We start from the raw sequence: 22,253 nt of genomic DNA, 5'->3' as shown, positions 1-22,253 counted from the left end.
AAGTACTAGGCCTCATGGTGTCTACTTTCGACATGGTAGAGTACGCTCCATTTCACTCCCGCACTTTGCAGAGGTTTTTGCTTTCCAAATGGGACGGCCTGCCTCATCGGATCAGGTCGCAAATGATCTCCTTGACTCCGGAGGTTCGTCGGTCACTGATCTGTTGGCTACAGGACCAACAGTTGAGCAGGGGCCGTCCCTTCTGGATCTCCAACTGGGTCCTTCTGACAACGGACGCCAGTTTGCGGGATTGGGGCTAGGTATTGGAGCAACTCTCTCTCCAGGGTCAATTGACCAGGAAGGAATCTCTCCTCCCGATAAACATTCTGGAATTGCGGTCCGTGTTCAATGCGTTGACACTGGCCCTGCCTCTGGTACAGAACAGGCCTGTTCAAGTACAAGCAGACAACGCCACCACGGTGGCGTGCATAAATCAAGGTGGCACTCGAAGCCACATGGCAATGATGGAAGTGTCAAAAATCCTCCAATGGGCGGAACGCCATCTGCCAGCCATATCAGCAGTGTTCATTCCGGTAGTCCTCAACTGGGAAGCAGACTTCCTCAGTCGTCAGGAGAGTGGAGTCTTCATCCCGAAGTCTTTCAACTCCTAGTGGACAAGTGGGGCCTACCCAGATGTAGACCTGATGGCATCTCGATCACAATCACAAGGTTCCAGTCTTCGGAGCAAAGGCCAGGGATACTCAAGCAGCGTTCGTGGACGCACTGGCAATTCCATGGAACTTTCGGCTGCTGTACGTGTTCCATATTACCAGGGGCCGGAGTGACACTGGAGGGAAGTTCAAGCAAGAAGGAGGAATACTACTTCTAGTTGCTCCAGCATGACCCAGACTGCATTGGTTCTCAGACCTGCAGGGTGTCTTGATAGAGCATCCTCTTCTACTACCTCAACACCCAGACCTCCTCGTTCAGGGCACTTGTGTCTACCTGGACCTGGCCAGACTGGCTTTGATGGTGTGGCTCTTGAAGCATCACTCCTGAGAACCAAAGGATTCTCTGAAGTGGTCATTCAAACTATGTTGAAAGCCCGTAAACCAGCTTCGGCTCGTATTTATTACAGGGTCTGGAATTCTTACTTCACGTGGTGTGCTGCTAAGAATTATGATGCATATTCTTTCAAAACTTCCAGACTTTTGGCTTTTCTACAGCAAGGCCTAGACTTGGGCCTTCGTCTGGCTTTCCTCAAGGTTCATAAATCTGCCGTGATGGTGTAGTTTCAGGGAAAAATTGCATCTCTTCCTGACGTTCACACTTTCACTCTGGGTTTTCTATGAATTCAGCCTCCCTATGTCCCTCCTGTGGCTCCATGAGATCTGTCTGTAGTCTTAAATGCCCTGCCAGAGTCTCCATTTGAACCTCTTGAGTCTGTGGACCTTAAATGCCTTACGCTTAAGGTCATGTTTCTGTTGGCTATTGCCTCTGCTAGGAGGGTGTCTGACTTAGGTGCTATGTCCTGTCACCCACCCTTCCTGATTTTTCACCGTGACCGGGCAGTTCTTCAAACTCGCCCTGGTTATTTACCTAAGGTGGTATCATCTTTTCACCTTAACCAGGAGATTGTGGTTCCGGCCTTCATCTCTTCTGGTTTGTCCTCCAAAGAAAGATCTTTGGACGTTTTACGGGCTCTCCGTATTTATGTGGAAAGGACTGCCTCTATCAGGAGGTCAGATTCCCTTTTTGCAATTCTTGGTTTTCACAAACGTGGCTGGTCTGCGAATAAACAAACCTTGGCCAGATGGATGGTGATTGCACAAGCTTATGCACAGGCTGGGCTCCCAGCTCCTGCTGCTATCAAGGCCCATCCTACTCGTCGGTTGGACCTTCTTGGGCAGCCCGCCGTGGCGCGTCCACAGAACAATTGTGCAAGGCGGCTACGTGGTCTTTCGTGAACATGTTCGTTAGGTTATATGCCTTTGATACTTCCGCCTCCCAGGATGCTTCCTTTGGACGCCGGGTTCTTGTGCCCGCTTCAGTGCGTCCCCTCCCATGAGGAACTGCTTTATGACATCCCCGATGTTGTTCCCTGTTCAATACCAGTGTACCACGCTGCAGAAAAGGAGATTTATGGTAGACTTACCATTGTTAAATCTTTCTGCGAGGTACACTAAAATCTACAGAGCATCCACCCTGATGCACTTAGCTTCTTCAGGTTTGTATGGCATTAGCCGCTAGTCCCTTCTCCTGTCGTGAGAATGTCGTTCTATGTGACTAACATCTACCGCCTCTTACCTGCTACTGCATTGGACTGGTTAACAAAACTGAGTTCCAGTGCCTGGAGGCGGGGCTACAGAGGAGGTGGTGCAGTGCATCCTGGGAACAGTCAAAGCTTTAGCCTGTTGGTGTTGCGGATCGAGATCCAACTCTACACCCCAGTGTTATTCCCTGTAGAATCCAGTGTACCTCGCAGAAAGATTTAACAATGATAAGTCTACCATAAATCTCCTTTTCTCCTACATACTTGAAAGGGAACTAAAAATACTCCTGGTAACTATAGACCAGTTAGTTTAACCTCTATAGTGGGTAAAATATTGGAAGGTATTTTGAGGGATAGCATAGAGTATTATCTGCAGGTTAAGAGTATTAGAAAAAGTCAGGAAGTGAGCGAGACTCTTGACCAGGGAAAAGCAGTGGATGTGGTATATTTAGATTTTGCAAACCTTTTATACAGTGCTTCACAGGAGACTGATCATCAAATTAAGGGAACTTGGCCTAGGATATACTATCTGTACATGAATAGGTAATTGGCTAGATAACAGAGTACGAGTAGTGGTCAATGGGATGTTCTCCAGCTGGGCACCAGTAGTCAACGGAATACCACAAGGGTCTGTACTTGGCCCACTACTGTTCAATATATTTATCAATGATCTAGGAATAGGCCTTAAAAGCACAGTGTCCATCTTTGCAGATGATACTAAACTGTGTAAGGTAATTAATTCAGAAAGTGATGTGGAGTCTCTACAGAATTAATTTTTTAAACTTGAAACCTGGGTGTCTAAATGGGGAATGAGGTTCAGTATAGAACAATGCAAAGTTATGCTTTTTTTCAAAATGCAGCAAAAAAGGCAAGTAAAGTGCTTGCGTGCATAAAACGGGGCATAGGGACGAGGATGTAATCCTGCCACTATACAAATCATTAGTACGTCCACACCTGGAATATTGTGTTTAGTTTTGGGCACCATATTATAAAAAATTATATCTGGGAACTAGATAGAGTTCAAAGGCGAGCTACTAAATTGATAAAAGGGTTAGAGACACTGGAGTACGAGGAAAGGCTTACTTGGTTAAATATGTATACACTAGAAAAGAGGCAACTAAGAGGAGTCCTTATTAATATTTTCAAATATGAAAGGGTCATTACAAGGAGTTAGCAGGGGATTTGTTTATTAAAAGAACTCTGTATAGGACATGTGGGCACTTGCTGAGGCTAGAGGAGAGAAAATTCTGTACACAACGTAGGAAAGGGTTCTTCACGGTATGGGCAATAAAGATTTGGAAATCCCTCCCGGAGAAGGTACTAATGGCAGACTCATTTAAAAACTGATTAGACAAATTTATAACTGGAAAAAGTATCCAGGGTTATAGCATTTAACATAGTGACATTAATATCTGTGAGTGGTGAGAATCATGGCGGCCTGGGCTGATGCATTGGAGGATGATCTTTCATTGGCATCTAGAGAGCAAAAATCCCATATTGCACATATTAAACAGGCGGCTATTTTTGTGAAAGAAGCAGCCTTGGATATGGGTACTATAGCCTCTCGAGCATCAGCCTCAGCAGTAGCAGCTCCCAGAGCTGTTTGGCTACGTACATGGAAGGCTGATTTAGTCCAAGAAGGTTTTAGAGTCTTTGCCTTTTACTGGAGATATTCTTTTTGGTAAAGAATTAAACAGTATTTTGGAGTCAGAGGCAATCTCCAAGAAAGTGAAGTTTCCTTCAACCCACACATCCAAACCTAGGTTTCCAGCTTTTTGTCCCTTCCGGACCTAAGGAAAAGCAAAAGGAAAGGATAATGGCAAACAGTCCCAATCTGATAAGTCTGGTAAGACTAAAAAGTTTGGGCTACCAGAAGACCAGCTTCCAAGCCAGACGATAAGCCATCAGCCTGATGGTGCAGGCCTCCACTTGGGGGACCCCAGAATGGGAGGCCGACTTCTTCATTTTGCACAGATCTGGCAGCAGTCCACCACAGATGCCTGGGTGCAAGAAGCGTTATCTCACGGTTGCATTTGCATTCAAGAAACACCCTCCACAAAGGTTCTTTTGTACCAGCCATCTTCAGTAGAAACGAAGGCCAGGGCCTTACAAGAGGCAGTTCAGAAGTTGCTTCAATCAGGAGTGATAATTCCAGTTTCTCCTGCGCAAGAAGGACAAGGTTTCTATTCCAATCTGTTTCTAGTTCAGAAGCCAAACGGGTCGTTCCAGCCCATACTCAATCTCAAGGTGCTGAACAAGTACATTTGGGTGCCTCGCTCTCATATGAAGAATTTACGCTCCATCATTTTGGCCATGGAGCTGGAGGATTTTATGGTATCCCTGGATATCCAGCATGCTTACCTGCATCTTCCTATAGCAAAATCCCATCAGTGCTATCTCAGATTTGCTATCCTCCAGCGACACTTTCAGCTTCAGGCCCTGCCATTTGGACTTGCTACAGCACCAAAAGTGTTCACCAAAATTATGGTGGTGATGGCGGCTTATCTCCGTCGACAGGGGATAGATTTTTCCATACTTTGACCTATTAATCCTGGCACAGTCTCAGGAATTGTTTGTGTCATCTGCAACAGACAATAGCTTGTTTACAGAAACACGGTTTGCTCATAAATTGGGTAAAGTTGTCCCTGGTTCTGCCACAACGTATGATGCACCTGGGGGCTGTATTGGATTCCGGTCTTCAGTGTTTTTTTACCTCCGAACAAAATATCCACGATATAGTGAAGGATTCAGGAGCTGAAACACAGTCAAAGGGTATCCATTCACTCAGCTATGTGTGTGATGGGATCAATGGTGTTGACATTCGACATGGTGGATTATGCTCAATTCCACTCGAGGCCTCTTCAACGTCCGAGTTCTTGTTGTCTGATGTAACCCATTCCATTTGGAGAGGATCAGACTATGGTCCTTTCTCTGGAAGTATGGAGGTCATTAGCCTGGTGGCTACAGACATCCCATCTAGACAAAGGGAGACCCTTTTGTATCCCAGATTGGGAGGTTCTGACGGATGCCAGTCTTCAGGGTTGGGGAGCAGTGTCGGGGAAAAAAGTTGCTTCCAGGCGCAGTGGACCAAGGAAGAAAGTTGCCTGCCAGTAAATATATTGGAGCTTCGGGCCATATATACTGTATGGCACTCATTCAGGCAAAGGACATTCTTCAGGGGAAACCAGTTCAAATTTGCTCGAACAATGCAACGGCAGTAGCGAACCTCAATCATCAGGGAGGAACTTGCAGCCAAAAGGCAATGAAGGAGGGAAGCCACAGTGTTCATTCTGGGAGTCCTAAACTGGGAAGCGGATTTTCTCAGTCAGCACAGCACTCATGCAAACGATTGGGCTTTACACCCGGAGGTCTTCCAGACTCTGGTAGACAAGTGGGGGTTACCGGAGATAGATCTCATGGCTTCCTTTCAGAACAACAAAGTTACCGCATACGGGTCAAGGACAAAGGATCCCAAAACGACCTTTGTGGATGCCATGTCAGTTGGATGGGACTATCGTCTGGCCTATGTCTTTCCACCGATCGCCCTATTGCCCAGGGTGATGCGAAAGGTAAAACATGGAAAGGGAGCTGTGATACTAATAGCTCCGGCTTGGCCCAGAAGACATTTGTACACAGATCTGTAGAGGCTGTTGGTGGATATTCTGTTCCTACTCCCTCAACATCCAGATCTACTGTCTCAGGGTCCTTGCTGTTACAAGCACCTGGATCAGCTGTCTTTGACAGCGTGGCTCTTGAGACTTCCATCCTGAAAGCAAGACTATTCTCACAACAGGTAATTCAAACAATGCTTAGAGCAAGGAAACCATCCTCTGCTTGCATTTATTACTGAATATGGCAGGCCTATATTCAGTGGTGCAGTGACAGAAAATTTGACCCTAGGTCTTTCAGAGTTTCCAGAGTCCTAGCATTCCTTCAGGCAGGAATGGACAAAGGTCTAAGGGTGGCTTCCTTGAGAGTTCAGGTGTCAGCATTGACTGTATGGTTTCAAAAGAAAATTGCTAACCTACAGAATGTTTGTGCTATTTTTCAAGGAATGCTTCACATCCAACTTCCTTTTGTTCCTCCTGCAGCTCCTTGGGATCTAAGTTTAGTCCTAAAGGTGCTTCAAGATGCCCCATTTGAACCACTGAAACAAGTGGATCTTAAATGGTTGACAGCTAAAGTTCTCTTTGTACTGGCTGTTGCTTCATCTAGAAGAGTTTCAGACTTAGGGGCATTGTTTTGTCACCCTCCTTTTCTGATATTTCATCCAGATAGAGCGGTTCTCAGAACCAAATCTGGTTATCTTCCTAAGGTGGTGTCTAAATTCCACCTTAACCTTTCTGCGGGAGATGCATCATTGGACTTAGTCCGTGCTTTTAGAATCTACGTGGATCGTACCAGTGCCATCGGAAAGACGGACACTCTTTATTCTCTACGGATTTCACAACAGAGGATGGCCTGCTGACAAGCAGACACTGGCGAGGTGGCTTTGGATGACTGTTTAAGAAGCATTTTCTCAAGCTGATCTCCCTATTCCGGCTAATGTTTCTGCTCACTCTACTCGTAAGGTAGGTCCTTCATGGGCAGCACAACGCTGAACAGATATATGGATGGCAGCCACATGGTCTTCCATTAACACATTCATTAGACATTATGCCTTTGATAACTTTGCCTCTCAGGACGCTGCATTCGGGCAAATGATTCTCCTGTCCAATCAGGAGCGTCCCCTCTGCTAAAAATGCTTTGGGACATCCCAATGTTTATCCTGTGGATAATCTGTGGACCCTGCAGGAGAAATACGTATTTCTCCTAAGTCCACAGGGATCCCACCCTGATGCACCTGATTTGAGGATCCTTACACTAGTAAGCTCTTCCTCCTTGTATGGAAGTGTGTGCATGTGTGTTCTTCTCACCTGATTAGGGCTCTCTATGATGCTCCTGCCTTGAGCTTTGGAAAACTGGGCGGGATATAGGGGACTGGCCCGTTGCATTCTGGGAGGCTGAAAGCTTTTGACCGGTGGTGCCAATCCGCTGACGCTACCTCATATCCCAATGTTTATCCTGTAGATACTGTAAACTTAGGAGAAATAGAGTTATCGACGGTAAGTCTACCATAACTACGTATATTTATGAAAATAATGTAATCCAAATACATATGACGCACACACACTCACATAAACACACATTACCCCCACTACCAAAAATAGAACCCACCCAGCTGCCTAATCATTCAGTTTGTTTTAAAATAGTGTTTTGTGTTTCTATTATTCATGGTATAATAGGCTGAGGTCAGGGACTATATTTTGAACACTGGGGTATCCTAGTTGGCACTGCAAGAGTTCCAATTCTTTTAATTACCTGGGCATCAGTTGTATCGGTGATTAACATCAATGGTGTGAAGCCCTCAATGGTTTGCACCCATTAATTCCTGCTGGACAGGTCGCAAGAGGCAAGTAGTTTAGCACTGCCAAGAGAAGAAAAAACATTGGCACCTGACAGCCATCAATGGTGTATGGTTATTGGCAAAATCATCCACACTTGGTAGTTAACAATTGATGGCCGTCCTTAACTTCACCATTCCTGTGTGTCAGGGTCAATATTTTTGCATTCCCAGGTGTGTCATACATGGTGATGGGGCAGGGACTTTCACAGACGGGAGATTGATTGCCAGATGCGGAACTACAGCAGTACATAGGGGACACAGTGGATATGCAGTGTATTAACACAATAGCATTTTCTGTAGAATTCAATATAAAATCTTGGGGAGGGGGTATTCAATGAGTGCTGTTTTTTCGACCAGTCGAAAAAACTGCACTTTTCGTCCATTTTTAGGTCGAATTCCCATTCGACTCGTCAAAAAATCCGTCATGGGTGAAAACCACGTTGATCAGCGAATTCTGCACCGAACCATGTGTGTTTGAATTTGCAGGCGTTTTTGTCCATTTTGGGTCCATTTTCACCCATGCGATTTGACTTGGAAAAAAAACAAAAAAAAAGCAAAACGGCACGGGTGAAATATTATTATAAAAATAAAAAAATAAAAAGGCGAAAACGCCCAAAATTCAATGCACACGGTCGAATTACTAAGTGAATATCCCCTTGGTGGTTCTTTCACATAAGGCAATTGACCAATCTATGCCAACATACATCTGAACGCTTATTTCAAAATATCTCCCAGCTTTTAGGTACTGAGGCTGAGTTTGAGAACCTGTGGTTTATGCATATATCAAGAAGTGTGTATAATAACCTGCTTTAATGAAATAAATATACATATATATATATATATTGAAAAGGAATAATGAAGGCGCACTCAGTGAATCAAGATATAAGTAGATTTACTAAAAGTAACAAGCTCACATACATCAAGGTATGAAATCACCGGCTCATGGGAATCGAACATGCTGCATCTCATGTCTCTCTCAGCAGTCCGTTTCTCTAATTGCCGGCATGCAATAGTTCTCAGGTCAGCGTCTTAGCTTGCAGGACAGGTGTTCCCAGTTGGAACAAACACGTCTTTGTTTAGGCCACGCCCAACGCGTTTCGTCACGGTATGACTTCGTCAGGGGGTGTGGTCAGTGTCTCCAGCGATGTCTTTTTATATCTGCACTGATTGCTCATATTATCTTCAGGTGCGACTTGTTAGTATCAGTCTTAACCATGCTTAGCAACATATCTTTAGACAGCTATTATACAACTTATCCTTATTATAAATATACATATATTCTAAATAAACTTTATTTATAAAACCAACAATTTTTAGTAAGCTAATAACAAGATTACCATAAACAATCTTTTATATAAAAAACTGTCAATGCAGAAATTATTTATAAAAAGAAATGGAAAATCAGGAAAAAACACATGAATTGTTAATAACAAACAATAAAATATCAAGTAGTTACAATTTAAATAGATAGGTGTAAAATTAAAATAAACATTACGAATAGGATTAAGGCAGTAAGGAACCAGTCAATTAATTGTAGTGTCATATAACACCAATTGATCTTCTTTTATTCTATTCATTATAAATGCATATATATATATATATATAAAATAGTTAACGGGGAACGTATCCACTAGTGGAGGGGCGACCGCAGGGACACGAACAGACCAGGCCGTCACCGCAACTGCCGGAAGGAGCGAGCGCAGCCCTAGAGAGGTCATGTCACCCGCCGTCTACCCCCCTCCCGTGGCGACTCAAACAGTCTAAAACGCACCACCATTTAGTTAATATTAACCCGTACATGGCATATATTAGGAATAGATAATTACTTAATTTCAACAAAGGATATTATTTCCATCGTACACATCTTATCTATAACCCGCCCATTGATAGGGGATTATTTAGTTAAGGTACTATCATAATACTGTGAAGAGATAGAGGAAAGCAGGGGAATAAATTAAAATTAAAATAAAAATATCCGGGGGTAGGGCAGAATTCACCGTTTAGAAAAGAGATTACTTTCAGCAAGAATGACAATACATTTATATATTTTATGATTAATGCAAGAAGGGTGTAATATCGTATGTCTCATTAAGACCTGACGGTACAAGGGTGTTTAATTTATATATCCAAAAGGTCTCTCTTTTACTTAATAATTTTAGAATATCTCCCCCTCTTGTATCCGCAACCACATGTTCAAGGGCTTTGAAAGTAAATTGGGCTAATGATGACTTACAGCACACAGCCCAATGTCTTGGGACACTGTGCGTGGTAACCTTATTTACTATATTACGAGTATGTTCTAGGATTCTTATTTTTAATTGACGCTTAGTTTTCCCGATATATCTTGCTCCGCATCCGCATTCTAACATATATATAACGTTAGTAGTTAGGCAATTGATATACCCTTTTATATCCCATGATTCCTCTTTATTGCTGCTGAAAAACTTTTCTTTCTTTACTGGTATATTTGCAAACCTTGCATTTATTACATGGAAAAAAGCCATTTACATTATCAAGCCAAGTTTTTTCTGTGGTATTTTTAAGCTTGGATGGTGCTAGTTTATTTTTCAGAGTAGATGCCCTTTTAAAAACTACCTGCGGAATTTCTGGGATTACTTTATTTAATATGGGGTCAAGCTTCAAAATATCCCAATGTTTTTGTAAAATATTTTTAATTTCTCTATTTTTAGAGTTAAATCCTGTAGAGAACGGAACCAGATTGCAATAATTATTTTTCTTCTCTTTATAGCTTAAGAGACTTGATCTATCCATAGCTCTTACTTTATCTTGGCAGTCTTTAATGAGTTTTTCTGGATATTGTTTTTCACGGAATCTGCTACTATATATTACTGATTGCTCATCATATTTATCCAAATCCGCACAGTTACGGCGAATTCTGATGAACTGGGATAGTGGTATATTATTAACCCATTTTTTAAGGTGGCAACTATTATAATGAATATAATTATTGCTATCCACTTTTTTAATATAAGTATAGGTATCTATCTTAGACCCAGGTGTCCATTTACTCGTGTCCAACACTAAGTCCAAAAACTCAATACAAGTGGTTTGAAAGTTTGAAGTGAATCGCAGATTCCACTCATTATTGTTCAATCCCTGTATAAATAAATCAAAGCTCTCTTTTCCACCTTGCCAAACTATTATTACGTCATCTATGTAACGCTTATACAGTTTAATATTCTTACAAAACGGATTATTATTGTCAATATTTTCAGTCTCCCATTTCCCTAGGTACAAATTTGCAAAGCTTGGTGCATAAGGGGTCCCCATCGCCACACCCCGCTGTTGTATGTAAAATTGATCATTAAACAGAAAATAATTATTTTTTAATACAAAATCTATACAATCCAGAAGAAAGGCTACTTGATCAGAACTTAAATTATCATCCATATCTAAATAGTATTTTATAACTTCTATACCTTTTTTATGGGGAATACTGGTGTACAGTGATTCTACGTCCACTGTACACCAGTAATAATCCTCCTTCCAATCAAAGGAGGATTATTACTGGTGTAGGAGGAGAAAGCGGTCTTATGTACCCGAAAATCTGACACCCATACCTCTAATAGATATGAAGTTTTAGAAACACCACATAGAGGTAATAATAATAATTTTTTACGGAGAGGTCAAAATTGGAGGGACAGAATGAAACCGTTGAACAAGAAGAGGGAAGAAGAGGGAAGAGAGGACAGAGAGGATCTAAGAATAAGCAAAATGAGAAGAGAGGATCAATAGTCCCCTCTGGTATTTTTAATTTATCTGATCACAAATTAACGGTTAATGAGACTAAACTACTATCCAAAGGGTTAACCTTTGCACCTGCAGTCGAACCTAAAGGTTTTGAACTATTTGTTGACGCTAATAAATACATACGTTTGCTAACTCTAAAACGACATTTTCTGAAAAATGATTTAAAAGGAGAAACTATTTCCAGTGGAAACGAATTTAAGACAACTGGTTTAAAGCCCAAATCAACTTATTATCCCATTGAATCCCGTGGCAGTCACATAGAGACCTTTGCTAATCTAATACAAAAAGATTTTAAAAAGTTATGTAAAGATGGAAGTAGAAGCAGGGACAATCTAGATAAAGGTGAAAGGAGTGCAATAAAAACGCTAGAAAGCAACCATCAAGTTGTTATCAAGATGGCTGATAAAGGAGGAGGTATAGTGGTCATCAATAAAAAAGATTATATGGATGAATCACAAAGAATTTTAAGTGACGAGTCCACATATAAAACTTTGAGCAATGACCCTAGTGATAGCATAATAAGTGATCTTAAGAAACTTCTTGATGAAGGTTTAGTGAAAAAATGTATAGATCAGAATGAATATTCATATATATTTAACCCCCATCCCCGTATAGCAGTATTTTACCAGCTGCCAAAAATACACAAGAGGTTAAATAAACCCCCTGGTCGCCCTATAATATCAGGGACAGATTCAATAACGGCCAGATTGTCTGAGTTTGTTGATATATATATAAAGGAGTATGTATCTAATCTTGATTCTTTTATAAAAGACTCCACAGCCATTTTGCAAATTATAAACGGCTTTGATTGGAAGGAGGATTATTACTGGTGTACAGTGGACGTAGAATCACTGTACACCAGTATTCCCCATAAAAAAGGTATAGAAGTTATAAAATACTATTTAGATATGGATGATAATTTAAGTTCTGATCAAGTAGCCTTTCTTCTGGATTGTATAGATTTTGTATTAAAAAATAATTATTTTCTGTTTAATGATCAATTTTACATACAACAGCGGGGTGTGGCGATGGGGACCCCTTATGCACCAAGCTTTGCAAATTTGTACCTAGGGAAATGGGAGACTGAAAATATTGACAATAATAATCCGTTTTGTAAGAATATTAAACTGTATAAGCGTTACATAGATGACGTAATAATAGTTTGGCAAGGTGGAAAAGAGAGCTTTGATTTATTTATACAGGGATTGAACAATAATGAGTGGAATCTGCGATTCACTTCAAACTTTCAAACCACTTGTATTGAGTTTTTGGACTTAGTGTTGGACACGAGTAAATGGACACCTGGGTCTAAGATAGATACCTATACTTATATTAAAAAAGTGGATAGCAATAATTATATTCATTATAATAGTTGCCACCTTAAAAAATGGGTTAATAATATACCACTATCCCAGTTCATCAGAATTCGCCGTAACTGTGCGGATTTGGATAAATATGATGAGCAATCAGTAATATATAGTAGCAGATTCCGTGAAAAACAATATCCAGAAAAACTCATTAAAGACTGCCAAGATAAAGTAAGAGCTATGGATAGATCAAGTCTCTTAAGCTATAAAGAGAAGAAAAATAATTATTGCAATCTGGTTCCGTTCTCTACAGGATTTAACTCTAAAAATAGAGAAATTAAAAATATTTTACAAAAACATTGGGATATTTTGAAGCTTGACCCCATATTAAATAAAGTAATCCCAGAAATTCCGCAGGTAGTTTTTAAAAGGGCATCTACTCTGAAAAATAAACTAGCACCATCCAAGCTTAAAAATACCACAGAAAAAACTTGGCTTGATAATGTAAATGGCTTTTTTCCATGTAATAAATGCAAGGTTTGCAAATATACCAGTAAAGAAAGAAAAGTTTTTCAGCAGCAATAAAGAGGAATCATGGGATATAAAAGGGTATATCAATTGCCTAACTACTAACGTTATATATATATGTTAGAATGCGGATGCGGAGCAAGATATATCGGGAAAACTAAGCGTCAATTAAAAATAAGAATCCTAGAACATACTCGTAATATAGTAAATAAGGTTACCACGCACAGTGTCCCAAGACATTGGGCTGTGTGCTGTAAGTCATCATTAGCCCAATTTACTTTCAAAGCCCTTGAACATGTGGTTGCGGATACAAGAGGGGGAGATATTCTAAAATTATTAAGTAAAAGAGAGACCTTTTGGATATATAAATTAAACACCCTTGTACCGTCAGGTCTTAATGAGACATACGATATTACACCCTTCTTGCATTAATCATAAAATATATAAATGTATTGTCATTCTTGCTGAAAGTAATCTCTTTTCTAAACGGTGAATTCTGCCCTACCCCCGGATATTTTTATTTTTATTTTAATTTATTCCCCTGCTTTCCTCTATCTCTTCACAGTATTATGATAGTACCTTAACTAAATAATCCCCTATCAATGGGCGGGTTATAGATAAGATGTGTACGATGGAAATAATATCCTTTGTTGAAATTAAGTAATTATCTATTCCTAATATATGCCATGTACGGGTTAATATTAACTAAATGGTGGTGCGTTTTAGACTGTTTGAGTCGCCACGGGAGGGGGGTAGACGGCGGGTGACATGACCTCTCTAGGGCTGCGCTCGCTCCTTCCGGCAGTTGCGGTGACGGCCTGGTCTGTTCGTGTCCCTGCGGTCGCCCCTCCACTAGTGGATACGTTCCCCGTTAACTATTTTATATATATATATATATGCATTTATAATGAATAGAATAAAAGAAGATCAATTGGTGTTATATGACACTACAATTAATTGACTGGTTCCTTACTGCCTTAATCCTATTCGTAATGTTTATTTTAATTTTACACCTATCTATTTAAATTGTAACTACTTGATATTTTATTATTGTTTGTTATTAACAATTCATGTGTTTTTTCCTGATTTTCCATTTCTTTTTATAAATAATTTCTGCATTGACAGTTTTTTATATAAAAGATTGTTTATGGTAATCTTGTTATTAGCTTACTAAAAATTGTTGGTTTTATAAATAAAGTTTATTTAGAATATATGTATATTTATAATAAGGATAAGTTGTATAATAGCTGTCTAAAGATATGTTGCTAAGCATGGTTAAGACTGATACTAACAAGTCGCACCTGAAGATAATATGAGCAATCAGTGCAGATATAAAAAGACATCGCTGGAGACACTGACCACACCCCCTGACGAAGTCATACCGTGACGAAACGCGTTGGACGTGGCCTAAACAAAGACGTGTTTGTTCCAACTGGGAACACCTGTCCTGCAAGCTAAGACGCTGACCTGAGAACTATTGCATGCCGGCAATTAGAGAAACGGACTGCTGAGAGAGACATGAGATGCAGCTTGTTCGATTCCCATGAGCCGGTGATTTCATACCTTGATGTATGTGAGCTTGTTACTTTTAGTAAATCTACTTATATCTTGATACACTGAGTGCGCCTTCATTATTCCTTTTCAGTTCATACCAACAGTGTGGTTACACTGTTTAGAAGAGTCTGCACCAACATCAGAAATTATACACGGACTATATGGATTTTTAAGGACGCTAAACATTGATTGCACAACCTTCTACCCCTTGCAATATATATATATATATATATATATATATATATATATAATTTATGTACACACAACAATAGGAGAATCGGCGCCAGGGGGTCGTATCAACACCCAATTTTTTAACCCTTGAATGGTTACTTCTAGCTCCATTTATTTACTTACATTCCATTAAAATTGCAGTTTGTCTGAGCATTGTAAGCAGCATCTCCTTATGCCAGTACATTTTCAATACTTGCTGCCAGTGTTCTGCATCTGCACAGCCAGAAGTCTTTTGGTCCGTCTCTCTGAAGTTAAATAGAAAACCTGGTTGTGAAGCCTTTGGAGATGTGTAAAGTTCCACAGGATTTAAGAGTTTATGTAGGAACTACGCTGGAGGAAGAGAGATGCAGATGCACACTCCTAGCACTAAAAACACTGTGATAGTAAAAATAATTTCAATAAACCCTCACAATTAACATGGAGTATAATTGAAGTTCTTAGCACACATTTGCGCAAATATGTGGGCCCATGTACTGCGACTAGGTAACTTCAACTCATGGGTCCCTAACATTCCTAATACTATAACATTATATAAATTTATCCAGGACTTGCCTCTAAATAGAGCCCTTATCAATGTGTGATCTGAAATGCATGAACCAAGCTAATTAAAACACCTGAGTGTGAATGGGTGGGGTGCCAATACCAGAGGAAGGAATCCTTGCCTTCCAATGTACACTATATACACTAATATAGAGGAAAAAGGAGGGGGCCTGGACTGCACATCCTATTACTAAAGATATCAAGAGGTGCTATCACCTGGTCGCGGCACATGGGCGCAAATGTGTGCCAAGAGCTTCAATTATACTCCATGTTGTGAGGGTTTATTGAAATTACGGGTGTTGTACGGTATGCCGGCGCTCGGGCTCCCGGCGCCGGGAGCCCGACTGCCGGCATACCGACAGCGTGGCGAGCGCAAAGGAGCCCCTTGCGGGCTCGCTGCGCTCGCCACGCTGCGGGCACAGTAGCGCGACGCGCTTCACACTATTTTATTCTCCCTCCAGGGGGGTCGTGGACCCCCACAAGGGAGAATAGTTGTCGGTATGCCGGGTGTCGGGATTCCGGCGCCGGTATACTGTGCGCCGGGATCCCGACATTCGGCATACAGAAGACCATCCGAAATTACTACTATCCGTGTTCTTAGTGCTAGTAGTGTACATCTGTCTTCCTCCAGCATTATTAGAAGCCTCAGCATGATAGCACCTCATGATATCTTTAGTAATAGGGTGTGCAGTCCAGGCCCCCTCCTTTTTCCTCTGTATTCGTGATACTTAGAAGGGCTGTGCTTTTACTAGCCGTATTTTGCTGTTTTGTGCATGATGAATTGTGGCCTCTGCAATAACTCTTGCTTCATGCATTTCCTTTAACACTGTTCAGGGTAAACCATATACTCTTTACAGTAGGTCTGTCTGTGATTCACCTTTTCCACATATACCCACTTAGACCGTTTTACTCTCCATATGGGATGCAGTTAAGTTCCCAACAGTCAGTATCCTGGCAGTTGAAATACAGACGCAGAAATCCCGACAGTAGTCAAAATGCCAGTGGTCGAAGTATTGCCTGCCGCCCAGTATTCTCACTAGGGTGGTGGTCCACGCCGCCACCAGGGGAGGACTATAATAGGGTGGCGAGCAAAACTCGCCACCGAGCCCAAAGCGTGACGAGTGCTGCGAGCCTGCGAGGAGACAAGCTGCGGCCTATGCCGGGATCCTGACTGTCGGGAAATCATACTGAATCTTTCTATACCACTGCTAATAATTACATTTAATGTAGCATTATATAATGAATGTATTAGGAGCTAGCTGTTGCCTTTCTCATGAGTAATAGTTTCAATCCTTTGTCTCCTCTACAGATACCGTAGTGAGAAGATGACAATGAGCTACGCGGAATACCTTTCACACCGTCAGCATCATCATTTTCAAAATGGCATCGGGCACCCCCTCCCACCATACAACCATTATTCCTGACACTGAGCCGCATGACCAGTCACTAGACCTCTCAGCAGAACTGTTCCCAGGGGACCCAGCTCCCTCTTGGTCTAGCTATCTCTATTACTGTACTATTTTATGATGATTGTTTCCGTTGTCCTGTTTACGCCTTGTTCCCCATGACAATGCTAACCAGGGCAACGGGTGGGAAGTCCTATTAAGTACCCACAATGTTTGTCTATTTTTTATTAGAATTTTTTGAGCTACTGATGTTTTTTTTTCTACATTTTTTGCAGCATATTTTTCTCCCTTTTACATTTACTTCTTACATTATTTTACAGTTTGTTTTTGCTAACCTTGATCCCTACTGTTCAGGGTTTTTTCAATGATTGTGGATGGAAGGACGTGTTTTAATAATGAAGGATCTGTGATTGACTTATAGTTCTTTGCGCGTGTTTAGTTAGTTCATGTCCGGTACATATCTGTTTTATTTAAATGCGTGTTTCAGAGTTAGCATACATTGTGTTACCTGGTAGGGCTTTTCTGGGCATGGATGGGTGAGCTTTGTCCTTGGCATTTCCACAGATTTTCAATTAATTTTTTAAGAAAATAATCAGGCAGTAATTGTATTTAGTGACAGTATCTGGTTCATTACTCATTTGGTGGATGAGTAACATAATGTTTCGTTCTATCCCTTTCAATTGTTAATGAGCGGTGAGAACCTATGGCTGAGGTGTTTACATATAACGGCAGCACCAGAAAAAAAGGTAGATGATGGAAATGTTATACCTTTACACGGTTACATTATTTTTTTTTTATGAAAACCCTACCTCAGAATTGCCTTGCAGTGTTAGATATCATGTCTTTAGATTAACTGTATTTGGTTAACCAAATTCCTTTTTATTAATGCTTGGATGCACAATGATCTACCTTTCTGCTGCAAGTTCCATCCGCTGTCACACCACGGGTCTCATTTACCTTTAAAATCTTTGTAAATGCCAAAGGGGCTGTGTGCCGCTGGAAGCTAAATACAGTGTAACTCTTATTCTCTGTTTAAGTAGATAATTGAATTGATCAGGGATGAGTCTGTGTAGGATATCCAGCCGTTTTACCACTGGTCTGTGCTTAGGCAAAAAGCTGGCTACCGTCTGTTAGGTGTGGTTTCATTTTAGATTGGTAGGAAAATGTGATGCTTTTAATGTAGGACTGTGAGCAGAAGGCTGGAGGAAGCGGATGTTAACTTGCGTGACGTGTAATGTGCTTTTTATGCAAATCTAGCTGTACTTTTTCCCTGCTCAAGTGCCATTACCATCTTCATAGCTTTACAGATCTCAGGCTCAAATACAGTTGATAGATTGTCCATAGTGTGGGTGCTGAGAAAACTTCTGATACAGATTATTAGACCCACCATGCATAAAAGTGAGCAAAGCCCTCACTAAACACATCTGAAGGTGGACTTTGTTCATATGATGAAAAGGTGAACAAGCCAAATAAATCCGTTTACAGAGTACACCCAGGAATACAGTTAGAACTGGAAAGTAGAATATGGGTAAATGCATTTACTGGTTCTCACTATATAGTAGGCTTCTAGATAAGGCTATAACCTTGATCTGGTTTTCTGTTGGTGGTCAGATTTGTAACCTCTGATGCCGGATGGGCTCTTTGAACAGCTGTCATAGCCCTTCTGGCTACAAAGGCGTTACACACTACAGCGACTCCTTCATCCACATCATGTTCAAAGCATTGGTCATGGTCAATGCTGCTGACCCTCAGTAGCAAAGGTTGTTTCCTCTCTTTGGATGCCTTAAGTAACTCACATGCTGCCAGAACACATTGCAGTGGAGATCTTGTGCTGTCTGGGCGGCTTCCAAAGTTTGTCAGAACAATACGCTGTACGGTCTCCAGTCAGCAGGAGGGGTGTGAATATTTTTGTCTCTCTCTTCCTCCCCACACTCAGGTGCATGGAGTACGAGTACTTTATTTTGTTCCTTTTTTTCCCCCCTTACAGCTTTCATTGTGTGACATTCTCTAGGGGAGTTCTCAAGCTGTCTCCCTTTACATCAGCCCTTTGTTTTGCATCCATCAAACAAAGTGAGCACAAATGAAATCATGAATTCTGCTGCAAAAAATCTATTTTTACCAGTACTGACCCAGCAAAGCAATTTGATTTTGCTGGTGCAGGTTGCTACACATTCTTTTCTGAATGAGCTTTAGAAATTATTTTTTTTTGTTTTTAAAAACAATGTATATAAAGGTGCTAATCATCCTTGCACAAGGTCCCGTGACTGGTCATGCCAACTCAAAGATCATATCAGATTTTTACTATCCTCGATATATGCAGATATTATACAGATGTTTCTTACCATGTAATAATGCGATACTGATGAAATGCCAATCCTGCAGGTTTTGATAGTACGAGGTCAGCAATACTTCCCAGCATGGCTTAGGGGAGAATGAAAAAAAAAAAAAAAAAAAAACACAAAAAGGATTGTTTGTGTGTCCTTTTGTATACAGCCTAGTGCAAAAATGCAGTCGTCTTAGTAGCTGTTAATTAGCAAAAAAAAAAGTTGTCTAAAGATTGTTATACAATTGTGGTGGTGTACTGCTTGATTTTTTTCTATAGATATCAGTATATATCTCTCTAGTTTAGTGTTCAGCTGCCTCTTACACTACAGTTGAAACTACATTTTCTGTTTGGCATCTACTGAAGTACCAAACACTTTGGATCTTACACTACAAGCAGCCCAATTTAAATCGCAACACTAGAGATTTGCTTTGCTACGGGACATACGATTTCCTTCCTAAGTAATGCCTCACATTCTCCCATCTGTCACCTACTAGGCAATCCATTGGATTGGTGTTCTGTGAAGCAGTCATTCATTTCTGTAGCTGGATTTTAGTCTTGGCTCAGTCATTGGCTGCAGGAGTGAGCTCAGACCACAAAGCACGTATCATAAGTAGATACATTGTCCCTTCTATCATGACTGATACCAGGAGGTCCAGCTGTGCAATTACACCCACTGGTAAATTTTTAATTATATTTTTGTCATTTACATTCTTTACTTATGCCAAAATTTTAAATCCAGTTGAGCCTCAGTTTTATTTAAATGTATAATGAAAATTCGGCCAACTTTCAAACCAAATGGGTATTTTATAATAGGAGATCAGGAGATTTAGCAGGAATAAGGTATTTTTTTACATTTTAGTATGGTCTGGTAGAGAATGTAAATGCTTTTATTTAGTCCCTACAGTAGAAGGAAATTATGATAGCCCTACATTCTACAAATGCAGAAAGGAGCTGTAACTAGTTTTAACCAATCATATCCTATATTTAACTTTTCTGTTGTGGTTTGGAATATGAAACTAGGCTTCTGATTGGTTATTTACTACAGGATATTTTATGTGCTCTAGAAGTGACACCAATATGTTAAACCAAACTCCTCATGCATACAGAATAATTCTGTACAAGGTCTGCTGTACAGACTAGACTGCCATCTACAGTAAGTGCACGCAAAGGTCTTCTCTTGTAAGCCACATTCATTTTGCTTACAAAAGTCACCATAAAATGACTGCTATACAGAGGACACAGTGGTATTTTATCCCTAATAATAGTCGGGGTGGGGGTCCATTTTTTCTTTTCTTTTTGTAAATGCCCTTCTTACTAAATACATTAGCATTATTTTTCCGGCATCCCTACTTTGTTGTCATACCTATGCGCTAATGTATTTATAGACTAATGCACCACTCACTTGTATAACATTCTTTTTATGGCTCGTCTTCAAATGTGCAGGTTTCTTAAAAGTAAATTAACAAAAATTCGTCTGAGATAGATTTCATCTCTTGTATGTTAGACCAAACCAAAGAAACCTCTGGCCATACTCTAATGCTGCTCCTTAAAGCCTTTTAGTTCTATCAAACTATCCTGCAGGATTATATGATGTTAAACTTTTTTATTTTTGTACAGTTTCTAACAGATTTTTTTCTAGTGATGTTTAAGTGAATCAAGTTTATTTGAGGAGACTGGAAACAAAACGCATCCTCTGTTTAAATAAACTTAGAATTCTTTTTTTTTTCCCTATTCATTCTTTTCTCTAAGGAACCCTTCTTGTGTGCCTCTGAGATTTATAGGGTTCCAAGTTACATTCATTCTTAAGACCAGCAGAGAATCTTTCTGTTAGAAGTAACTTTTTTCTTTTTTTTATATTACTGTTACGGGGAAAAAAAATAAATAAAAAAAAATGAAAAAAAAAATAAACACTGCGCTGGACCCAGTATCTACGCTGGTTGAAAAACGCACTGAGAAAGTGAACTTATGTTTGAAACTTTTGTATAAAACCTTCAATGACTGTTTTTATATATCAAAGTTGATTCTTTTTTCAGAAATTTTTTGGGATCTAGTTTCTAAGTTAGTGTTTTTATATGTTACAGAAGAAATTGCTTTGAATATATCACCAGCTTGATGGCAAAGCAGTGGTGATCACCTTCAAAGCTCAAGATCCTCAGAATGCATTGTAGAGCAATGTCTTGTGGGCTTCTTCAGCTACGAAGGCTCTATATAAAATGGGGCGTGCGGCTGCCTGGAGTAGCTGCAGCCCCCCTCTACTTATTAACTTGATTATGAATTTACAGTGACATCACAAAGTACATACTCTCCTTTCCATTATACTAGATCCTTCCCTCCACATATAGTTGCTATTAGTGTGAAGAAACTGTTATAATGGGCATTTTATTATGATAGGTAAGACTAAAAAAAGGTAAAAATGGAGAAAAGGCAAAAAAAAAATCTATATATAGAAGGTTATTTGTGGGTCTGTGAGCTATGGCTGTTGAAAGATATTGTAGTAGTTTTAACACTATTGTTACCTTTTAAATTACCCAATAAAATATGAAAAAAGACTGACAACTGCTGTTCTGAATTTGGTTTTCTATTATATAGGATTATATAGGTGTATACACACTGAACCATACAGACAAGAAAAAATGTTACATAGATGCATACTGTATTTGAATCTCACAATATACATAATTATATAAAAGAACATGAGAGGGATTTGCCCACGTGAGCTTACAGTCTAAAGGGCAATAGGAGGACATGGTGTGAGGTGCATTATTTGAGGAGGTAGAGGAGATGTGATGGTAGCCTTCAGTGGAAAAGACTGTTTAGATCATGTATAAAGGTTTTGGAGGGTAGATGAACGTCTGAATAAAGTAGGCCATTCCAGAGGATTTGGAGTAGTGCAGGAGGAAATGATTAGGGAAGAGTATAGGAAGTGTATGTT

At 40.3% G+C, this 22,253-nt stretch overlaps 1 protein-coding gene across 3 annotated transcripts in view; it reads left to right on the top strand.

Annotated features, from left to right (window-relative positions):
* Positions 1-21,877, top strand: part of AMMECR1 (AMMECR nuclear protein 1) — a 463,662-nt gene extending 441,785 nt beyond the window's left edge. For all 3 annotated transcript variants that reach the window (XM_063937304.1, XM_063937305.1, XM_063937306.1), the window contains one exon: positions 16,899-21,877. In XM_063937304.1, the coding sequence (XP_063793374.1) occupies positions 16,899-17,013 (115 nt within the window). In that variant the 3' untranslated portion in view covers positions 17,014-21,877. The remainder of the gene's footprint in view (positions 1-16,898) is intronic.
* Positions 21,878-22,253: the final 376 nt, after the last annotated feature.

Source organism: Pseudophryne corroboree, chromosome 8 (assembly GCF_028390025.1).
Source record: "Pseudophryne corroboree isolate aPseCor3 chromosome 8, aPseCor3.hap2, whole genome shotgun sequence".
NCBI classification, from domain to species: Eukaryota; Metazoa; Chordata; class Amphibia; order Anura; family Myobatrachidae; genus Pseudophryne; species Pseudophryne corroboree.
Note: the sequence above shows the minus strand (reverse complement) of the source record. Positions and strands in the feature narration are given on the sequence as shown.